Raw genomic sequence first — 22769 nt, 5'->3', positions numbered from 1 at the left:
GTCAGGGAGTTACATTTATTAACAGTTAGACACAGGCTAAGGGTTGAATCACACGATATCACAGGAGCATAGGTTTAGAGTTTTAATTGCTTTTACATTATGGAAGTCTGTGAATTTTAGCCAGTAAAATGAGTAAATTAATCAAATAAAATGTGTTTGCCCTATTTGCAGATTAATCAAAAAAATATTTCCCACAACAGAGAGAGAAGTCAGAATAAATAAAAGAAACAACAAAAGTACAAAAATCTGTCCACAAAAGATTAGTGCAGTGAGACAGTAACAAAATGAACCGTTAACATCAGCGTCTTTTTTATACAAGAAAAGTTCTGGTGGGGTATAAACGATGAATGATTTCAAAAGACATTTTCTTTACTTTGTTGGTTAACAGGAATTTCGATGGAAAGGTCAAATTCTCTTCCACTCCAGGTCCCAGTATAAATTATTCCCATAGGAACGGCCATTGGGACACAAATTGTGTCTTTCTGCACTGGAGTCCTCCCTGCATGCCAGATGGTGAGGAGAAACCCACTGTGTCTGTATCACGTACACTGAGTGTAGGAGAAAAGAACTACTCAGAGCCGGATAAAGAAGGATTAGCTGTAATATTTGGTGTACAGTATCTCCATCAGTACTTGTATGGCAGGATGTTTATGATTATCATGGATCATAAGGCATTGATACGTTTGTTTCATGAGATGAAGGCGGTGATACCAGAACGGCGTTCTTGCCCCATGCTGGAACAGCTACATCACAGTCGGGAATGAGCCGCGTGAAGGGCCTGGCCAGAAGTTACCTGTGGTGGCCACATATGGAGACTGACATTGAGCATGAGGCAAAGTCCCGCATTACTTGTCAAGAACACAGACACAGGCCTGCTGCACCCCTGAGAGTGGTGAGCGGTGCAAACTTTCAAGGAAAAAAGGAAAGAAAAGAAGCAGGAGACCTCTGGAGCATATGAGAGACTGATAATAACAGGAAGGGGCGCTGACAGGATTTTACTGTTATAGTGAAGTCTGTCGGATGGCTGGTTAATTAGTAGTGAGTGAAATTTGAGTAAATTTTGTGGGGTTTGTTTTATATTTATATATATAAGGTTAAGTTTTTATATGGGTATTTTATTTACTAATTAAACTACAGAGTAGTTTCAGTTAAAGGGGGAGGAACATTATGAAGTAACAGTTGGTGCACACGGGTTTGACCACCAGGGGGCAGCAGTGTTTTGAGTGCTGTGCCGGTGTCTTTATGTCCAGTTCCGGAAATTAAGCGATGGCTGAGGTCGAAGCCGTCTCTGTTATTCCTTAACGCTCAAAATATTACAAAGAAATTAAAATTTGCTTCTGCTTTGCTCTGATGTGCAGAAGGACAAAACGTTTTTTCTTTCTATCCGCCTGAAGAACTTTTGTAACGCAACTACACAACTAAATGTAGTCCAGTAACGCGTTACATAAGTAAGGCGTTACATTAACGCCTTACTGGAAATGTAAAGATGGCATTTTAACCAATGCTGCTTATTGTTCTACAGAACCGTGTTGTTCCGGTGTCCGGCCGCACGTGGAGCTCGCTCACGCTGCAGGTGGAACAAACGCTCGCGCGCTCACAGCTGACGGCGGAAGTAGCCTGACGTCACTGAGATTTCGGGAGCAAAGATGGCGAACACCTTCCAGAGTTTCAGCTTGTAAGTGCTGCAGAACGAAACAGTAACATCACACAGCCTGGTTTACGGTCCACGCTGCGTGGAGAGGCGTGCCCGTCTTTAGTAGGAGTGTAACTACAACGACACGTTTGAGTTACGTTCCGTCAGCTTCTCGTTAATTGTCGAGGAGCTGACGCTAACGTTCGTTTTATCCCAACTTGTTTTGTTTTTTTAAACAATTTCAGTTGTTTCTAATCACATTTAAATAACACATTTAAATATGGACGCGAGCAAACGCAACTTAGTAACTGAGCTTCTAAGCGAGGTTAGAAGATGTGATGGAGCCATGTTCCAGAGCAGTAACCGGCTCCTTCAGCGCTGCTAATGTGAGCTGCCCACGGGCTCATGGTGGCTTTTAAACCGGGTCTTGTCTTTCGCATCAGGCGCACCACACCAGAGAAGTTTTACATAGAAGCTTGTGATGATGGCTCCGTGGATGTCCTGGCTATTGACAGGGTGTCAACTGAGATGACTCTAACAGGTAAGCAAATGGACACGCCCCCTGCCAAAGGTCGGGATGCTGTCTAAAAATGTAGAAGAAAACAAACGACTGAGACCATTTAAACCTTTAATGAAAAGCCCAAAGAAAACCTCTGCTCGTTATGGTGAATGGACAGCTCTGCTCTGCCTGAGCACTTTACACAACCTGCCTCATTCACCCCGCAGCTGTTTCTGTGTAAGCGCTTTCCATCTAACAGTCACACTGCAGCCCGGGTCGCTACCTTGCTGAAGGATATTTGGCATGTAGACTGAAGCACAGGTAGCAGATGATCGGCTCCACATGCTGAGCTGCAGCTCAAAATGGCATTTAAGTTTATTGTTATTTAAATATGGAATTAAAGAAAGTTTATAAAATTCAAAAGATTTTTTTGCCAGTCTTGATAGACACTTTTTATTGTGCTATTTCTTACTTCCTGTATTGTCTGTTTTTGTTACTGTTTGGACTGGAGCACTGTTAATTTCCCCTAGAGATCAATAAAGTATTCTGATTCTGATTTGAGCCATAGTTTATTTATAAAGCAATTTATTAAACAAAGTGCTGTACAACAGGAATATAAAAAGTACAATAAAAACATATAAAAATACAATAAGAAAGACACTTTAAGTAACACTTCAGTATATCTAGCTAAACTGTATTTTGTGTGAACATTAAAATAGGAAATGTTTTCTAGATCTTATAAAAAACGAAACAAAAACATCTCCCATTAAATTTAGTTGATTTGGCAGATAGTGATTTAGATTTCCCGTCTGCATGCTAAACATCCTTGAGCACGATAGTAACCCCAAGTTGCTCTCTGATCCATCAGAGTGTGAATGTTTGATTTAAAGCATAGTTAAAAGCGCTTGTATAAATGGGCTGCACATAAGTGGTGCGCGTTCGCTGTCAAAATAAAAGACGTGCACCAGATAAGAAGTTGGACCGCGCGTTTGCATACATAAGATATTTGACCACATAACATCCACAGAGTATTTTGATTCTGAAGACAATGTGTGGCTAAGTGTTAAACACGTTTGAGGATACTTTCCTTCTTATTTGTTATTGTTTTGTTATTTCTTTTTTGGCGTGGGCTGAAATTGTGGGAGTGCCAAGATTTTCTCTGATCTTCAGTTGATTTCTTTTCTCTGTTGGGCTGCAGTAAGTCTGGAGAGTAGATCATGAAACGATAATAGATGCCCTCCTTAGTTATAATCCCAGCTTCGATGATGTTACAGATATATTTCCTGTGTCCATAAAAACCATTGTTGTGTCCCTGTCGCCCTTCTCAGTGAGACAGGATGTCCCTGCATCAGCTGAGACCAGGCCAATATGTGGACTGATGGGAACTATACGCTTAGTGGCAGGTAAGATCAGCATGCACACAGTATGGAGATACATTATTCTACTGTGAAATATTGGAAGTTGGATAATCCAGTGCATTTTTGCTCTGCTTTCTCCTTTTTCTGGAAGGCATGTACCTGGTTGTCATCACAAAGAAGAGGAAGGTGGGAGATCTGCTGGGCCATGCTGTGTGGAAGGCTCTGGACTTTGACGTAATCTCCTATAAAAAGACAATACTGCACCTCACAGACAACCAGGTAGTGTCTTCTGATTCTGCGCCTTAGTAGAATTTAGCAGAACAACCTTTAACAGCAGTAACACAAAGGAAACACATCATTGTGGAGGACTTTTGTCTTCTTTACAGAGTTCCTTCAGTTCACTGAGGTTTGCAGCCACGTGTTTATACACAGAAATCTAAAAGTCCAGAGAGTTTTGAACTTTAAATGCAGCAACTGCATCACCGTCTTGTCTTTTTTCAGCCATTGTGCTACAGATTTGCTGCTGAGCTTGAGATGGATGTGCTGTTGACCCAGTTTTAGCTAGGCTTTGCTGTGGAGCACACGTGTTGGCCTCACATTTGATGGTAGATACTTTGGTATGCTCATGACTTCATGGTCCACTCGGTGCCTGTCAGGTCCCCGTGTCCTGTGGATAGAAAACAAATCCAAATGACCCCTGAAGTATTTTTGCTAATGTGTTTGGTTTGTGCTGTGTACTACGGCCCAACATCTCCTCTATTGCACAATCTGACAGGAAGTTAAATTTACTGGGACGTCCAATCGACAAGATTGACCCGTAATGATTATGGTTTGTGAAAGAATCGAGAACGAGCGTGTGGATAATCTTTCTCACTGATGGACACCAGTGATCTCCACGGGCGTGTCTTTGGAGAGTTAGTGCACTCCCAGAACAGTGTTCCTGAAGTTAAAATTCAATTAATTGAATTAATTTTTTAAGCAAATTTGTCAGATGGTTCAATAAACTCTCCATTAAAAAAAAAAATTGTTTTATTGTTCAGAGTTAAAACGATGTCACGTTAGAATATTAAGCTTCAAAGTAGTTAAACTTGTTCCAGTGAACAAAGATTTGCACTGGCTGCTGCGCTCTGCTTTGTGTTGTATTATGTTTAAATGTTTAAGTAAAAAAACGTATTGCTCATTTCCTTTGTAACAATCCCAACTGGTAGTCTGAGCATAGAGTTAACCCCGAACACAGCCCGGTTACGATGCGACCCTTCAAGTTTAGCTTGAATAGAATTGTCTGTCCATATGCTAATCAAGTCCAAAACCTCAGTTTCTGTCCATTGACTCGCTCCGTCTCCAGTTACCGCCGTGCTGTCTCGCTTGTCTTCTCCGGAGCTGATAATTGGCGTCTGTCTTGTGTCAGCGTAAAAGACAGATTTCATGCAACATGACCATCAAACAGCAGTCGCTTTCTAAAACATCGGATATGTATCGGATTCAGCACCACATACGAAAGTGACCCAGGTCCGATTTGAAAATATGGGATTCGTGCCGTTCACACTGTCACAGCACGGTCGTATACGGGTCACATAGGGTGATGTGCTTTGGCCTGCAGTGTGAACGTAGCCTTTGTACGCATGTTCAGATGTTCCTTACGTGAAACATTATTGCTCAAGCAGAGATCACAGCTGCTTCACCCAGGTTGTATTGTCGGCTCGTGTGTATCTCTTGCTTTGTTGCTGGATTTATTTCTTGTTGCAGATGCAAGACAACAAGACCTTCCTGTCCATGATTAACAGCATGCTTCATGCAGACGGTTTCTACTTTGCAACCGACTATGATCTGACACACACTCTGCAGCGCCTGGCAAACACCAGCCCAGAGTTTCAGGAGATGAGCCTTCTGGAGAGGGTAAGATGTTTCTGATGTAAAGTCTTTGAACTGTTTGTGTATTTGGACGACTGTGTGGCTGCAGTTCAGGGCTTAGCTGGAAGCACTTCTTTTTTCAATAATGGTTTAGAGCAGGGGTGTCCAACTCCAGGCCTCGAGGGCCGGCGTCTTAGATCTCACCCTGGGTCAACACACCTGAGTCACATGATTAGTTCATTGCCAGGCCTCTGGAGGTCATTTAGCCATTTAGATCAGCTGTGGATCAAGGACACATCTAAGACCTGCAGGACACCGGCCCTCGAGGCCTGGGGGCCCCTGGTTTAGAGGTTGGTTTTTTGTTAAAATATGGACGTGTCTCAGTCACTAATTCCACATGTACCAGTTATCACTAACAGGGTGTTGACCAGCAAAGTTAAGCTTTTTAACGCTGCACTTGTTTAATTCATTCAAGTGTGAGCGAGGAAGATTCAATTCAATTTTATTTATATAGCGCCAAATCACAACAACAGTCGCCTCAAGGCGCTTCATAGATACAGAGAAAAACCCAACAATCATGTGAGCCCCTATGAGCAGCACTTTGGAGAGCTTGTATCTCTGACCTCGGGTAGGGTGAGACCATCAAATCATGGTTAAACATGTTGGACACACAGCGATAAATGATCATAATATGGAAATCCAACAAAATTCTATATACTTTGCTTCCAAGGAGCCAGACTCTGATTTTCTTTTTTTGTGTTGAAAGTGCTCTTGAGCAATAGTTCAGGCTCCTAACTCACGGCATGAACCTGGGTTGTGTCTACACACAAAAAGGCAACTAAGCAGTGAACAAGTTTTAAAGTCTGTTTAGGCAGCCTATCATAAAACAACATCATTTGTTCCCATTTCTACTTGAATATGGCAAAGATAACACCGTTTAATGTTTTTGCACCAACAAGTTGATTGCCAAAGAGCTCTTAAACATACCTATACTGTTTGGTGCTTCTTAAAAATCAGAGGCCGAATAGAGGAAAGAGTAAAAGCTACAGGACCTGGACACAGGACATGAGACATGCGTCTGGATTGTCAGTTGAGCCTGTTTATCAAAGCCTCCTCAGGAATGATAGCAGAGTGGCTGTCAAGAATTTATTGTTAAGGACGGGAAGCAGGGAGAAAATGCTGAGGTATGCCGAATCACACGAGAACAGGATTGAAAATCAACAAGTCTCATGAAGTGATGAATCCAAACATTTGGCTCTTATTATCATCGCTGTGCACTCAGAGGTCTAAAGAGAGGTCCAACAGTGAGTGTCTGCAGCTATCAAAATCAATGGCATTATGAATGAAGAAAAGCACCATCAGATTTTGCTCCACTATATAAGAACTTCTGGAAAACATCTTGTTGACAGCAGCATTTTACATTTGACCCCAAACATGCTTCCAGTCCAGGAGAATCATACCTGAAAACCTCACATAACACTGTTCGGAGCTCAGACCTCAACATTATTGAAGCAGTGTAAACAGTGTAAAAGACAGCAAAACATCCAAAGAAGATCTCTGAATGTTCTCCAACATGCCTGGAGAACTACTCAAATCAACTTTATTTACACAGCGCCAAATCACAACAACAGTCGCCTCAAGGTGCTTTATATTGTACAGTAGATCCTACAATAATACATACAGAGAAAAACCCAACAATCATATGAGCCCCTATGAGCAGCACTTTGGCGACAGTGGGAAGGAAAAACTCCCTTTTAACAGGAAGAAAGAACCAGGCTCAGGGGGGGGCGGGGCCATCTGCTGTGATTGGTTGGGGTGAGAGAAGGAAGACAGGCTAAAGACATGCTGTGTAATAACAGATATGATTCAATGCAGAGAGGTCTGTTAACACATAGTGAGTGAGAAAGGTGACTGGAAAGGAAAAACTCAGTGCATCATGGGAATCCCCCGGCAGCCTACGTCTATTGCAGCATAACTAAGGGAGGATTCAGGGTCACCTGGTCCAGCCCTAACTATATGCTTTAGCAAAAAGGAAAGTTTGAAGCCTAATCTTGAAAGTAGAGATAGTGTCTGTCTCCTGAATCCAAACTGGAAGCTGGTTCCACAGAAGAGGGGCCTGAAAACTGAAGGCTCTGCCTCCCATTCCTGAAGCTGCTGAAGAGGCTTGAAACTGTGTTGATAACTCAAGCTGGTCATACCAAATATTGACTTTCAAGTTTGTTAGGACTGTAAGAACTCAGTATGAGCTGTGTTATCATTTATGCTAGAATATGTTTCAATAAATTGCTGCACCTATTTCCTGTTTTCTTAACAAAATATAAAGAACGGGGTGGTTTAGGACAGAGGACTGTACGTTATCTCAGTTAATAGTAGCTTCGGCTTGATTTGCAATTCTGTATCTGTTCTTGTTTCAGGCAGATCAGCGATTTGTGTGGAACGGACACTTGTTGAGAGAATTCATAGCACAGCCAGAGGTAAGATCCAATTATTTAGTGAGTAAGGAAGATTATAAAAAGCACAAGAAAACATTTAGCATGGTGAAGGAAATCCCTTCAGTCCATAAGGCTCTAGAGTTTGTTTCATTGTGAGCAATTAAGAAAAGAAGAGAGGCAAGGCTGCAGTAATCCAAAACACACTAGAAGCATTTCTATGACTTGATGAGGAAAACATCAACCATCAAAGTGATGGAGTGAGGAAAAGTGTGGCACAAAACAAGGTAGGATGATGAGCTCCAGCACCCTCTCATCTGATGAAAATTCCTAATGTACTGATCATTTACCTGCTGCCAGAGGCACCAGGGTGAATTCACTCCAGCAACATTTTACGATTTAGCAGGAAAACGATGGTACATGTAGCCAACGTAACCAAGGAGCTTGTGTCATGGAAACTTTGAAATGTTCAAGTCAGTCGGCGAGACGACTTAAGGAGTTGATGCTGTTTTCAGTGAATCGTGTCATCGGGAAAAATAAAAACAGCAGATGTGTAGCTGCAAAACGGCTTCAGCTAATAAGTTTGTCTCCTGCAGTTCTATACAGAAGCAAAGCTGCTGAGCTCACCGTCCATTTTTCATTTTCCAAAATATGTGTAACTGTGGAGAAGGTCCGCCTGTAGCAGACAGTTTCATTTCAACATGTTTAAATATTCTGCTGCTGTACATAGAAACATTTACCGCTGCTCTCCTTTCACAGCTGCACATGTTTGTGTTTCCTGTTGTCCACGGCTGTATCCTTTCCTGTTTCCTTAGTGAATGGCAGCTTTCATGTTACCTGTGAAAGTGGAACTGGACGGTGTCATTTAATGACCACTGAAGCAGACTGGTCTGTGCGCTCTAAATGCTTTGTTGTGATTGCTGGAGCACTTTTTTCTTCTTCTTGACAGAAAACTATCAGATGAGTAATAACATAACAATAAAAACATCCAGAGGACGTTGTTTAAAAATGTACCGCAGTGTAGATGTTTCGTACCACTAGACTAAACTTGAGTAAACCTTACAAATGTTTCATACTCAATGAGTCTTTAATATCATATCCCTACATGTGGTGATGTTTCCTGTCAGCACTGTTGTGTCCTTAACACGTGCTAATCAGTCATCACTGTGAAGTCGAGCTGCATCAGTGGAAAGGTGTTTGAGTGGAGCGTTATCTCCAGGAGGAGCTGTTTCAGAGCAGGGGTCCGCTACTATGTCCGAGGTAATTTATGTCCTTTGAGCTAGGGCTGGGTTTTGATGATCGATTCATCGATTAAAATCGATTCTCGCTTGGATAACGTGATATCGAGTCATTAAAATCCAGATTTTTTTAATATGAATTTATTTTGCCCAAAACGCCAGAATCTCAGGTGAAACCTCACAAAATATCAACACACACAGCGCGGCCCCGCCGACGGATCAGAATCAGTGAGCTGTGACTTTCTCACCGACGCCACGGACACGGTCGGGGCTGAAAGCTCGCTGACTCTGATGTGTCGGCGGGTCGAGCTTTATGTTCACGCCCTTTTTGCGCTGATTCTGAAGCTGTTAGTTTATCTCTCTCCAAACAACATTGATCCAAACTAAGCTTCACATAAACATCGTCATGGATTCACTCTGACTTTTGCTGTTTTGCTTCCACCAGGATAAAATTCGCTTGCTTGTTACGCACAAGTCTACGTTGTTTACAGGCTGTCAGCCGCTGTTTTTTCCTTTTACTAAGAAAACCTAATTTCTGCCGTTCAACAGGCTTCTGAACAAATTTAAACTTTTTAAAATGATACAAAATGCAAAACGCCGTGTCTCTAATCAAACCGCTGTAACGTCAGAGGTGATGTTCATTGTTGATTAATGGTTTTCTTTCGTTTTTGATCGACTGCAGAATACTTTTATAAAATCCCAGAACAGGAAAATCTCCTTCATGTTTTTCTGTTTTATCTTCAGCTGCTTTGACACAAAGGCCTCTGCTGTGACGCTCACACCTTTGATAAAGTCTGGAAAGTGTCAGCTTCCTTTTTATAGATACAAAAAGATGTAAATGTGCTGATCTGAGTTATAATATTTCTGACTGTCTGAGGCAAAATTTCCCAGATTCAAATCGAATCGATTCTAGAAACCAGCCTTGACCGAATGTTCTGGCTGCTTTATGTCTCTGAAGAAATGTTCTCAGTAAATGCATTTTGTGGTATTTTCTTCTGTTTTTATAACAACACTAAAAAGATTAGAAGAATTTACAGAAAGGATATTGTTGTTCTGGGAGGATCCTGCTGTGTTTGACACATACTATCCACCTGAGCAGTGTAGCAGACACAGCCTGGCTCCACCTGTTCAAGTGGCCCAGCGCACACGTTGCTTAACTGCAGGTGGGTACATGCAGCGAGCGCACGAGTCATTTGAACATAGTGGAGTCAGTGCGTTTGCACCTCAAGTCAGTGACAAGCTAATCAGCTCCTCATGACTTTGAAGGATTCAGATAACCGAGTTTGTCAACAGTTTTTGTGTGTGTTTGTGTGTTTTTGTTGTAGGCATTGATTCAGAAGGACACGCTGCTAACTATGTGGAAACAGAGCAGATAGTGCAGTACAACGGTGCAAAGGCTTCTTTTGTTCAGGTGAGCCAAACACTTAGTGCTCCAGCAGAGATTACATGAAATCTGCCGTTCAGACCAACGATAGCAAATAGGAAAATGGTCAGTAAGTGAAGGAACATGGGTCCAAAAGCTTCCTTCAGTCTGTTGGCTTCCCAGGGTGCAAAAAAGTTTACTCTAAAAACAATGTAAAAAGATGAAGAAACAGAAAAATTCCAAAAAGTTGATTCTGTTCATCTGGACGAAGCGTTTCATCAGGTGACCTGTGAGCGAGTGTGGCATTTACTTACCTGGATGATTGAAGACAAATCGTGTTCAGAAATTCAACAGATTAACATCTAAATCACTGCAAAGGCACCTGAGACCAAGTCTGGGAGAATGCTAAATATCTGAGTGCAATGAAGTAAAAGCAGTCCAAATGCAAGTCTCACACCGAGCCCACGTATATAACTCAGGCCTTACTCTGCCCTAAGTGTAAAATAGAGGTGGACAACCTCACTCACTGTCTGTGCTCATGCAGAAAAATACAGCAGTATTGTTCATAAAGTGTGACCTGGATCAGATCTCTGCTGCCGCTGAACCCGTCGCGTTTGCTGCTCCGAATGACAAAATCGGGGAGATTAGAAAAGCAGCTTTACAGGCTGTTAACATCTGTGCAAGCAAGTGCGTCCTTTTGAACTGGATCACGGACAAGGCCCCATCTAAACCTCGGAGACAGTGGACTGTACTGGAATGTGTGTCATTGGGTTACCTAACATGCGAGTTACATAGTAGGGACAATGTGTTTGATCAAATATGGGACCCTTCATGTTGTTTGGATATTTCAGCTATTTTCACACAGGCGCTGGTTTAATGTAACGTATGGATGTATAGCTTAATCTATTAAAGTTAATATCTCAAGCCATACATGTCTCCACAGTTGGGTCTTTTTGAGCGACCAAGAGCTTCATGGGCTCATCCTGTAGACACGCTTCAGAAACTCTGCCTTCTCTGGGTCTCTCCTCTGATTTCAAATTCTCGTTGTTAATGGTGTGTTTGCAGACCAGAGGCTCCATCCCCTTCTACTGGTCCCAAAGGCCTAATCTCAGGTACAAACCAAAACCACAGATCAGCAAAACAGTCAACCATGTAAGTTCTTTACATGCAGATTCAAGTGAAAAAACAAATACCTGTTGTTTATCTTCATTTCTGAAATCTTCCTGTTTTTGTCGTAGCTGGACGGATTCCAGAGACACTTTGACTCCCAGATCATCCTCTATGGAAGACAAGTCACTTTGAACTTGGTGAGAACAATCCGTTAGCTACTGATTTTTGCATTTACAAGACCATGATATAACCTCACAGTCAAATGAAATAACAGCAAACCCACACATACCCATATGCAATCGTTTGCAAAGGCTCTTTGTTTTATTTGTTCTGTTCTTTCACAGATAAACCAAAAAGGCTCAGAAAAGCCGTTGGAGCTGGCATTCGACAACATGGTCACAAACTTGGGTAATGGCTTGATCAAGTAAGATTACCACTAATTCAGCCTCAGGCTTCATCTGTCTGGCATTTACTCGACATCCTGCTTTCCTCAGGTAATTAAAGCCTCGCTTTTGTCTAGGTACATAGCTTTTGACTTTCATAAGGAGTGCAGCCACATGAGGTGGCACCGCCTTCAGATCTTACTGGACATGGTTGCTGAAATGCAGGATGACTTTGGGTCAGTGAGCCAGTAGAGCAGCTTGTGTCTGTCCAATAGTAATACACTCTTCATGAGAAGTAATGTTGTGCATATGGATGCAGATATTTCCTAGTGGATGCAGATGGAAAGGTGCTGTTAAATCAGGAGGGAACTTTTCGGAGCAACTGCATGGACTGTTTGGATCGTACAAATGTCATCCAGAGCCTGCTGGCCCGACGCTCTCTTCAGTCACAGCTGCAGGTATTAAATGCATAGTCACATATAATAATGCGTAATGGTTCTCACATGCAAGAACTTGCTTATCCTTCAGCACCATCAGGAAACCTTGAAGTACTTTACTGTACAAGCACATTTACACACATTTAGACGTATGAGTCATGTTTTCTGTTTCTGTTCACCACCACAAGGATTTTAAACCCAACAGTCAGTATGTGACTAAAGTGATTCAAGGGTTTAACAAAAACAGGAATCCAGCCTGTTTTAGGAAGTTTTTCCAGTCAGTGGAAAGGACCCCGACATTTTGAGGTAGAGCAACGCACAACCATGTTTTTCATATACTGCTCTTGAGCTGTGCTGGTCTGCTTTTCCCCTGCAAGCTAAATTCTGAATTCTACTGATGGCTGAGCTGGTTACCCTAAAGGTTTGGTGAGCTCTGTGGTTTATTTGGGCTCTCGACCCGTCCTCGAGCTCCCTCGCTTCCATTGGACCGTATTTCCTTTTAGATTGCTGGAATTCATTTTTCATTAACTGCAAATCAGTTAATGTAATAATTTTGCTAAACTCCTTAAATCTGAGCTGAAGGTCATTATTTGGTTTAAAATCTAACACAGTACGTGTGCAGAGGCCAAATTACAGAAGTGCTTTCATGTGTAAACAGAAAGAATGCACAAATAAATAAACAGCATGTGATACTGATACGAACATGATACTGCTTTATTTAACTGGTGATGATTAATTGTACACATTACACCTTGATACAAAGCCTGTATAAAGGTAAAGGCTCAAATCTGTGTAACCTGTTTGCACTGTGCTCAGTCTGAGCAGCCTTGAAGTGGCCACTTTCTGCTTTAATGCTTCCTTCAGGTTGTTGGTCTGTTTGGGGTTTCACTGATCCCTAACAATGTGGTCAGAGACGATAAGAACAGTAACAGACTGAACTAGCTCGAGTCTAAATATCCACAATATTACAGAGATTAAATATATATCGTGTACATTTTACTCTAATCTATAAAACGTCGTTACTTTCACTGCAGAGGATGTGCGCTATTGTACTATTGTATCAGTGGAGGAGTTGTACAGGGAGATGGCCACAGACAGGAATGATTTCCTGTGGCGTTCAGTGGTGCATTATGGGTAATCTCAGCCTCTCAGTGAACGTGCTCCTGTGACTGGCCAGCATGTCATGGAGGTATTGTCCAGCCTCATCTTGGACAACATCCGCCTCTCCGACACCACCTTAAGGAGTCCAGCTCCGTCCCCACAGCATTACTGGCCTTACGGATCAGTTTGAGTGTTTGGCATCTGTGACCCTCAGCCTGCTCCCCCAGCGTGCAGCAGCATAGAGGATGGCACTGCCACAACAGACAGCATCGTCTGACAGATGTTAAAAGACCTTAACCACTTGTGCAGTGTTGTTTTTAATCCAGTCCAGGTTATTATCTATGTACTCCAACGGACTTGTAGTCTTCCACGATGTCCACTTCAACCCACTTCCCCCAGTGCTCTGCCTCTTCACTGTCACTGATGCATTCATGATCAGAAAACCTCTGATGGCAGGTTTCTGTGCAGTGGCTGAAGTCTGTGGTGTACACGGTGAAGAGGAAAGAAGAGAGGACGGTCCCTGTGTTGCTGATCACCTGACACACAATGTTGCATCAGCAATCCAGGACACCAGAGAGGCATCCACCTGCATCGCTGTCAGCGTATCACCCAGGAGGGTCGGCCTGATAGTGTTGAACGCCTGGAAAAGTCAAAAAACATGACCCTCACAGTGCTCGCCGGCTGGTCCAGATGTGCATAGACACCATTGAGCAGGTAGATGATGGCGTCCTCCAGGCCTGCCTGGGAAGTCAGTGACACAGGTCTGCAATCCTGGGGTCAGTGGAATGTGTCGACTTTGGTACAGGACCAGGGCAGGACGTCTTCAGCACTGGGAGCCTCTGCAGACTCAGACTCATGAACAGAGGGAGAGAGTGGCTGAGCGTTTACTGCAGTGTCAAATCTGTTGAAAAACACATTGAGCACATTAGCCCCTTTTTAATCGGACCTACTTTGATCAGCTTGCTATGGCTCACCACAGTTGGTTTTTCCTTACACTTGAGTAGCACCTAATGTGCCTGGTTGTTGTCATTGCTGCCTAGCATCCTGTAACGTAGTTAGTATGCAACATGAATGGTACAAAAAAGGTGGAAGTGGAGGCGTCGATATACCCGCTGCTCGGTCTCTGGCTTTTCGTCAAACTCAGGGACCGTGGCTTTGTTTCGTATTTCCCTCATTGCCGGGTTACAAGAACGGCAGGTTTGACTTTCATGAACGAGACGCTCTCATGACTCATCGAGTGACGCTACTGACCAGCCAATCGCTGGGATGCAGTCTCACGACGTCACCTGCTTAGATCGCTTGGAACGTACCGGCCCCAGCTTTTAAGGAGCCCCTGTCTTTATGCCACTCCACACCTCGCTCATGCTGTTCTGCTCCAGCTTTCTCCGGTAATTATTGTCTGATGTTACCTTTCAGTAACTGAACCATGCTCACCTCCTCTCTATTGTCCAGTCTGAAGGCCTTCTTCTTGTCGTTGAGGAGGGCTTTGATGTCCTCGTCACCCACAGCTTGTTATTTGGATAACAATGTCTGAGCTGGGACAGTGGAGTCGGTGTGGAAGGTGTAGTCGGTGAAACACTCACAGTCTCCCAGTCTGTCACAAAACAGCCCTGTAGCTCCACTGAGGCCTCCTCCGACCCCCTCCTAATACTACTGGTGGTCACAGGCTCCCTCTTCACAACAGGCGCATAGTGGAGGGTGAACTGAATCAGCTTTTGTCTGACCCAGCCAGTGGGGGTACAGAGGAGACTGACATTAGCATACAGTAGGTCTAAAAGTCTCTCCCCCCTGGCGGGACCGACCACATATTGTGTGAAGTTGGCAGTGACGTGTTTGAAGTCACCAGAGAGGCTGTAAGCTGAGTCTGTAACCGGCCAATGGGAGAGTGAATAATGTCCCATGCAGCTGTGAGCTGTGGGGTAGCAGTGGGAGGAACATAAACAGCCACATGGGTCCTGGGTCCAACAGCGCACAGTTCAGTGTCCGGGCAACAAATCCACAACTTGATTGTTATATGAGCAGAGTTACACAACCGTTTGTTGCAAGAACAACAAGCCCTCCTTTCTGCTCACAGCTGGCGCTCTCGTCTCCTTCCTCTCTCCCCCAACATGCCCCCCCCCCCGGTTCTGTTGCAGGTTTCTTCCTGTAAAAAGGGAGTTTTTCCTTCCCACTGTTGCCAAGTAATTGCTCATGGGGGTTGTGTGATTGTAGGGTTGTTTCCTTGCTTTGCAAAGCACCTTGAGGTGATTGTTGTTGTCTGTTGGTGCTATATAAATAAATGAAATGGAACTGAATCAGTCCCAGGCCTTTATGTTGGTGTTTTCTTTACACTTTCACCATCATGTCAACATCTGCTTCTGTCCAAATTATAAATATGACATCAAAGAGCAAATAAAAGTATCTGAGCACACAGTTCATTAGTAAGTTCATCTAGCTGAAGGACTGTTGAGCAGCAATCTGTTGATGTCAATAAACTGGTCATTGATCATGATCAGGAGTACGTCTCCTCTCCTGAAACGTGATTAATTTGCCCTAGATGTAACTGTCTGCAATTCTTCTTGGCCTTAGTTGGTGCATTAAAGCTAACCAATGACAACAAAACGTTCTGTTTGTACTGCTTTGCACTGTAGTATCTGCAGCTGTGTCCGTAGGGACAGAGGCCACATCACTCCAAGGTCACCTGTTCCTCTGAGAATAGCAGACTTGTTGCTGAGCGGGTTTTTGAAACCCTGCTGTGTCTATGATTGTTCTTCAGATCTGGGTGCTCCTCCTGGCACCTTACAGTCAAAGTAGTCCCACTGCTGTCTGCAAATGCACTGAAATTAACTCCATACCATTTTGCAGTGGGATTATATTTGCTTTGATTCTTCTAAATGAAGGCAGCAGGTAAACAAGGAAAATGTTTGCATAACCTCTTAAGCCCCAAGCCCAACTGATCCCCTGCCTTTTGCCCCCGTATCAGGGGGCGTTGGGGCTTAAGAGGTTAAACGAGTTAAAACAGGGCTGTATTAGAAAACAGTGGCATTCAGACTCGAGAGCATTTGACAAAAGGTGTGTGTGTGTGTCTTTAGAGGATGGGAGTTCTCCACATAGGCCAGCGGATTGAAGAGCAGACAGACTTTGAGAAGATGTACAAGAATGGTGGGTGTTCCCTCACACAGCTGTAGCCTGAGTAGTAACAACTAATCAGAGTTTGTTGTTTTCATATCTAAACCCTGCCTAATATGCAGCTGGTCCTTTGCATGCTCGCAAAACCTTTTGGATCCACTAATTTTTACAGGACATCTAAAGGGCATTGTGTGGTAAACACTGCTTCAGTTTGATATGCTCTGTCCCAGCTACTATCTGGCCAGCATGATTTAGTCTTTGTCACAGTTTTACACACACACTGAGCAGAAGACTGGTCTCTTATTGCACTCTTTGACATTTTTGCTTCATGGTTAGACTATAACTTTATAAAACATTTAGTCATTGAACATTCCCACACATTCATACTCCAGTGAATGCATCAGAGAGCGTCTCAGGGTTCAGTGTCTCGTTCAAGAATACTTTGACATGCAGACTGGAGTAGCCAGGGCTTGAACGACGAACTCTCTGATTAGTAAATGACCTGCTCTGCCTCCCCTTCTGTGTTTCACACACAGCCTGGGCAGACAATGCTGACGCTTGTGCCAAGCAGTATGCTGGAACTGGTGCCTTAAAGACTGACTTCACTAGGTGAGTGTTCACAGCAAACACATGCTAACAGGTTTTTGTTTTAGCCCTACCTGTCTTCAAGTTGTGCCATCAGAACTGACAGTCGTCTCTTTCATAATGAGGTGAAAGCAACCACCCACTCTTTCTTTGGAGTAGCTATTTCCTTTTAGCGTTTTGTTTCTGACTTGTGCTACAGTCGATTGTACTCAGTTAAAATATAAGGAGTCTTTAGAGTTGCAATAAAAAAAAAGGGAACGGTGATGCTTTTCATGTGTTCATTGAACACACAGTAAAAGCTCCCAGAAAAGCCAAAATAATGTGGATTGTAGATCGGGATGCACCGATCAAACTTTTCCAGTTTCAATACGAAACCAACATCTTGGCTTTGAGTATTATCAAGAACAGTACCAGTAATTAATGAACATGTTATGTCTCACTGTGAGGAAGACACTAGCAGCATCAGACCCAACGGAAAAACTGTTTTCCTACTTAAAAATACAAATTGGGGGCAGCAAGAATGGCAGCACCTCCCTCTTCCCAGCCACCTCCTCCAGGTGGCCTCTTTGCAAGGAGAAGCAACAGTACTCTGAGACCCTCTGAACTCCTCACTAGGGATGGGTATCGTTTAGGTTTTATCCGATACCAGTACCAAACCGGTACTTTTGAAACGGTGCCGGTGCTTAAACGGTGCTCAAACCGAATGGAGAACACACACAAAGTCCAAAAACCTCTCATGTTCAGCTGTTCAGCTCTTTTTCTTTGGTCATTTTAGCCTTTGTGGCCAGGGTGAAGGGAGTATCTGCCATCAAACAAGAAGACAGCTGCATGTAACTACGACGGTGTTTGCTAGTTCACCTTACATGCATTAATGTAATAACGTGGTTAGCCTACTCAACGTAAATTACACACGAACAACATTAAACTACTCACGCAGAGAAGAACGGCTGCTGCTGCATCATCATCCTCATCATTTCTGCTACACTGGCAGGGCTAGGGGCCAGGACTCTCCTCTTCGGGTTCTTGGGGGATGTTGCTAACTCCGGGTCCAAAAACAGGCACCACCAGGGTAGGGTTATCGGGGTCCCAACCTGGGAGCAAGGCCTGGAGAGGGAGCTTGACGGAGAACGCCTGGTGGCCAGGCCACTGTTCTCTGCCAACTTGAAGAAGGAAATGACCCGCCTTCTTGTAGGTTTGACACCCACAGGAGATGCTGTAGGGGTTGGGTCCATTGTGTGTTGGGCAGTGGGCAAGAGCAGGAGCCCTGGTGAACTGATCCGCAGCTTTCGAGGCTGGCTACTGGGACATGGCGAGGTTCTCAAGGGTGTTCATTCTGCTGTGATGCTGGGAGACTTCAGTGCTGATGAGGGCAGTGACAGCGAGACCTAGACGGATGTGATTGGGAAGAGCGGTCCTGCCTGGTCTTTGCAGCTGTTGCTGGTTAGTGTTGTTGGTTAATACCTGGTTCTAGCCTGCAGAGAAGTCTAATATTTAAAGATCACTACAGCCGCACATCATCAGAATATTACAGTTTGTTTTGTTTGCGAGGGCAAAACCAAAAACCCAAATTGGATCTTGCTCTTAAAGAAAGTTTCTAACTGGCGATAGGTTCTCCTCTGCGGACCGTCCTTGAGCTCCTTCATTTTCCTGTGAGTTCTGTACTTTAACACTTATTAAAATGATAAAGTAGCTGTAAATGCTGCTGCTTTTCTTAATGGTGCTGAATTTCATGTTCATATTTCAGGACAGGGAAGAGAACACACTGGGGACTGCTGATGGACGGCTGGAACTCGATGATCCGATATTACAAAAACAACTTCTCTGATGGCTTTAGACAGGTGGGTACCAGAGACGAGCTTCATGGCTGATCCACCAGAGTCAGAGTTACAAATATATGAACCCAACAGAGTAAATTATTCACCATTTGGCTCCAGCCAGCTAGTAGAGGCACTTCCTGCCTTCGTGCTGCCGGTGAAGCAGCTGCTGCTGTTCTGGACATTTGATATTGCTTTTTAGTAGCATTTCATTACCTGATTTCTGCATTCATTTAGTGGGAAGTCAGTGGTAGCTGCCTCAGTGCACAGCGGCAGCGGTTGAGACAGATGTTGAGAGATTAATTATGAATGGAAATGCTCCGTGGAGTCTAACGCAGCAATGACGACTGCCTTATCAAATAGAAACACATGATCACAGCAGCAGGAGTTGCTGCAGACCAGAAGCACCACTGCTACCTGCTGCTGCCCTGAGCCGGTCCTTCCTCCCATTTGATTGGCAGCAGTTAACAGGTCATGTTTCATATCAGCGTTCTTTACACGTACAAACTGTTTAAATTAACCTTATTATGGTCTCACCTTTACTTATGAAGTCCACACACCGACCCTTTGTTCCTTTTTTGCACCATGGACTCACGAGCGCCCCCTATCAGTGCCTCGTTGCATGGCAGGGCACAGTTTGTGTGAGTGTGTGCAATCAGATTGTTTCATAAAAAATAGTTCATAGATCAAACCATTCGATAAAGAAACGATTTCATTTATTTGATTATCATTATTTTTTTTTATGATGACCTCTGCTGACCACACGTCACTGGTGGGTTCAGGTCGTCCTTTATGTGCTACTTCATCAGTGTGGAATAGTGTGAATGCCATATTGCAAAGTGAAATGAATCTGTTCCATCAGATACTACAGCAATATCACAATAATACAAGCTGCTAATGACTCTCACATAATCATCATGTTATGAGTAATCAGACCGCTGCAGGTAGAGTTCGCTTTACAGGCACGTATTCTTTTAAAATCAGGCCGTGAGCAGCAGGGCTCAGCACTGATGCTGTGGAGATTTGGACAACACTGTGAAATGTAAATAAAAACAGAATGCAGTGATTTGCAGATCTCATTAAGCCATATTTCTTAGTCCGAATCAAACATGGAAACATGTTTAACATGAGAAAAATATGAGCTCAGAAAAGCTCAGAGACGGGGCCATGTTCCCCACTTCTTTTAACAACAGTCCAGAATGAAGGAGCCTCTGATGAGAGGTGAAAAGTCTTCAAACACATCCAGTCTCACTCTTTTAAAGCCATGACCTCGACGAGCTACACACCCTTCAGTGAAATAACTGCTGATCCCCTTAAAGACATCTTTGGTTGCTCTTTTGTAAGCAGAGACGAAAACTGTTAAGCTGTGTTCAGTGTGGTCCTCGTTGCTTTGTTGCATTCTACAGATCAGTAATGACATCGGTAAAATCTTAAACCTGCATACAAAAAGACTTCAAAGTTAAAACTGTAATTCATATAGAAGAGCGTACCTGTGATGATGCCGCTGCAAAGCAGAGTTCAGGTGGGCTGTTTTTCCTGCAGGATTCCATCGATTTATTTCTGGGGAACTATGCTGTCGATGAAGCTGACTGGACCACTCCACTGCGAGACCCCAAGGACTGGAAGTTTCTGACAGTAAGAAGAGCTCAAGAAGCTCGACTCACAACATTTTCTTTTTCTGACGTCTTTAATGTGATGCCGCTTTTCTTTCTTCTAGTTGCCCATCATCATGGTTGTTGCCTTTTCCATGTGTATAATCTGCCTTCTAATGGCCGGTAAGACTAACTGCAATAAACTGAATGCAAATAAATTTCCTCCACTGACGCAGTTCGACCTGTTGTCTCCTGTCAGGTGACACGTGGGCTGAGACGCTGGCTTACGTCCTGTTCTGGGGAACAGCCAGTGCAGTAACCGGTGGGCTTATCCTCTTTTATGGACGGGACTTTGTAGACGCTCCTAAGCTGGTCCAGAAGGAGAAGCTGGACTGAATGTGTGCGTGTGGAAAGCAGCTGGGCCCTCGCAAACTCACCACCTCGTCCTCTTCCTCGTCATCACTTTATCTGCATCAGCAGGCCTGGAGCCTTTACTAACGCTGGAGCGAGGAGGTTGGTGGGCAGCGAGGGTGGCTTTGTGCACCACAGCAGGAGACTGAAGAGTGCACAGGCCTGCTGCTCTCCACACTGTAGCGGACTGACGGTCTGTCTGAACTCGACACTGAACTCAGGAGCTGTTCTGACCCGATGTCTTTGTTCCTCATTTAACTGGAATGCTGTGGACCTGTTTAAATGTGTTTCTTGTTGTTCTCCACCTCATTCCTTTTATGAAAACATGGGGATCAGACTTCAAACAGCATAGCTGTGAAGATATTCCTCTCATGTAGAACTGGTGTGTCCTAGGTTAGACACTGCCTGTGGTTCATAGTCTGCGTTTTAAGATCAGTTTTAGCTTGAATGGTTTTAGCTTCTTTTCTGGAGTGTTTGCAGGGATCCAAGTGTGCTCGTCCTTCAGAATCAGTCAGCTAGAACACGATTTATGGTTGTGGAGTTAAAAACGGTCCCTTGATGAAGAAAGGGGATTCATCCTGGAAACCCTGGACCTTGAGAAAGAAAGTTGTCATTAACTCGTTTTCTTGTATTACATTGAACTATTTTGCATGTCACTTCACCAGAGGAAAAACACTCCATCTGTGTCACTGTGGTACTAAAGGATAAATCAAATCGAAACAGTATTCTCTTCACAGAGACACCATCGTGGCTGACAGTGTGCTGATGTTAGGGCGATGTCATTTCTTTGGCTCCAAATTAAAAATGACATTTATAAAAATGTTCGTCCTCTAGGTCTGTGCATGTTCATGTATTTTGAAAACACGCCTGGAGTCTTCAATATCACTTCAATTCAAATGCTTTATGTGTGCTTTATATTATCATTATTATTATTAATAAGACAAATATCTACAATATAAAAGATAAAAAGCCCAACAATCAGCGCTGTTGTGACAGTGAACAAACCCGAGCTCAGCGGGCTGTGAGGGGCAGCAGAGGGACCCGTGTGGAGCTGCGTCGGGGTTTTGCTATTTAAAATAAAAAAATGTGTTGAATAAATTTGTTTTTTCAGCTTCAAATTTATTTGTTTGGTGTCAGATTCTTTTTCCCGTTTTTAAACACTTGAAGTTGTTGAAGTTTGTTTTTGTGAAGTCCAGTCTGTAAAACCAAATGAATGGTGAAGCACTACAGAGCTCATGCTCCCTGTGTACTTAGTACACACTCATTTAATTCCAATCTTTGGATAATAATACATTATATTTGGAGGCGCCTTTAAAGACCCTCGAGGTCACCTTACAGTAGTATGAAAACATGAGTAAAACATTTTTTAAAAAGCAAGCATGAAAGTAGAAAAGGTAAAAATAGAGATTTATTTATAGAAAGCTGAATCTGACGGCACCGCTGTGACGGCTGCAGGAAGGAACTGTGTGTGTGCGAACTGCCTCTTCAGCTTTGATTTTACCCTTTATCATTAAGTCACACCTTACTGTTTAATGGTGGCCTACTTGTCTAACTGCACATAATCATTAACTGTTATCTCTTTATTGTCAAGATGAACTCTACTGAACTGAGACTGCATGAAGCAGTTATGTAATTACAGGTGTGCCCGTCATTTGTTGTAGAGTCGCAGTATCAACCAGTGCAGATGAGCCTTTTTGTACTTTGTTCTCAAAATCAGCTGAGGGATGAACAAGAACGCTGAGTTTTCAACATGTAGTTTGTACCTCAGGAACGTCCAACACAGCACCAACGAATTACCGTTATCATCTTTGGATCTTAGAGGGGAATTTGGTCTGTGGTTATGTTAATAAGAAGTAC

General features: G+C 43.4%; 1 protein-coding gene across 2 annotated transcripts; it reads left to right on the top strand.

The window, feature by feature from the left end:
* The first annotated feature begins 1283 nt into the window (after positions 1 to 1283).
* Positions 1284 to 22034, top strand: LOC146697918 (phosphatidylinositol-3-phosphatase SAC1-B). Of its 2 annotated transcripts, XM_085472851.1 has the most exons (20): positions 1285 to 1675; positions 2077 to 2174; positions 3461 to 3535; positions 3642 to 3769; positions 5237 to 5386; positions 7756 to 7815; positions 8530 to 8563; positions 8929 to 9030; positions 10334 to 10419; positions 11437 to 11523; positions 11610 to 11678; positions 11826 to 11905; positions 12002 to 12100; positions 12184 to 12322; positions 16474 to 16543; positions 17047 to 17119; positions 18840 to 18933; positions 20452 to 20544; positions 20627 to 20684; positions 20761 to 22034. In XM_085472851.1, exons 1-20 carry the CDS (start codon positions 1647 to 1649, stop codon positions 20895 to 20897), a joined length of 1761 nt encoding a protein of 586 aa, XP_085328977.1. In that variant the 5' UTR covers positions 1285 to 1646; the 3' UTR covers positions 20898 to 22034. The 2 variants fall into 2 exon arrangements, with proteins under 2 accessions (XP_085328976.1, XP_085328977.1); XM_085472850.1 differs by having other exon boundaries at positions 1284 to 2174.
* Positions 22035 to 22769: the final 735 nt, after the last annotated feature.

This window comes from Copadichromis virginalis, linkage group LG11, assembly GCF_057382275.1.
Source record: "Copadichromis virginalis isolate Kocher_CV1m ecotype Utaka linkage group LG11, C_Virginalis_male_GT1.1, whole genome shotgun sequence".
NCBI lineage: Eukaryota > Metazoa > Chordata > Actinopteri > Cichliformes > Cichlidae > Copadichromis > Copadichromis virginalis.
The sequence above is the reverse complement of the archived record's forward strand: the minus strand, read 5'-3'. Positions and strand labels throughout refer to the sequence as shown.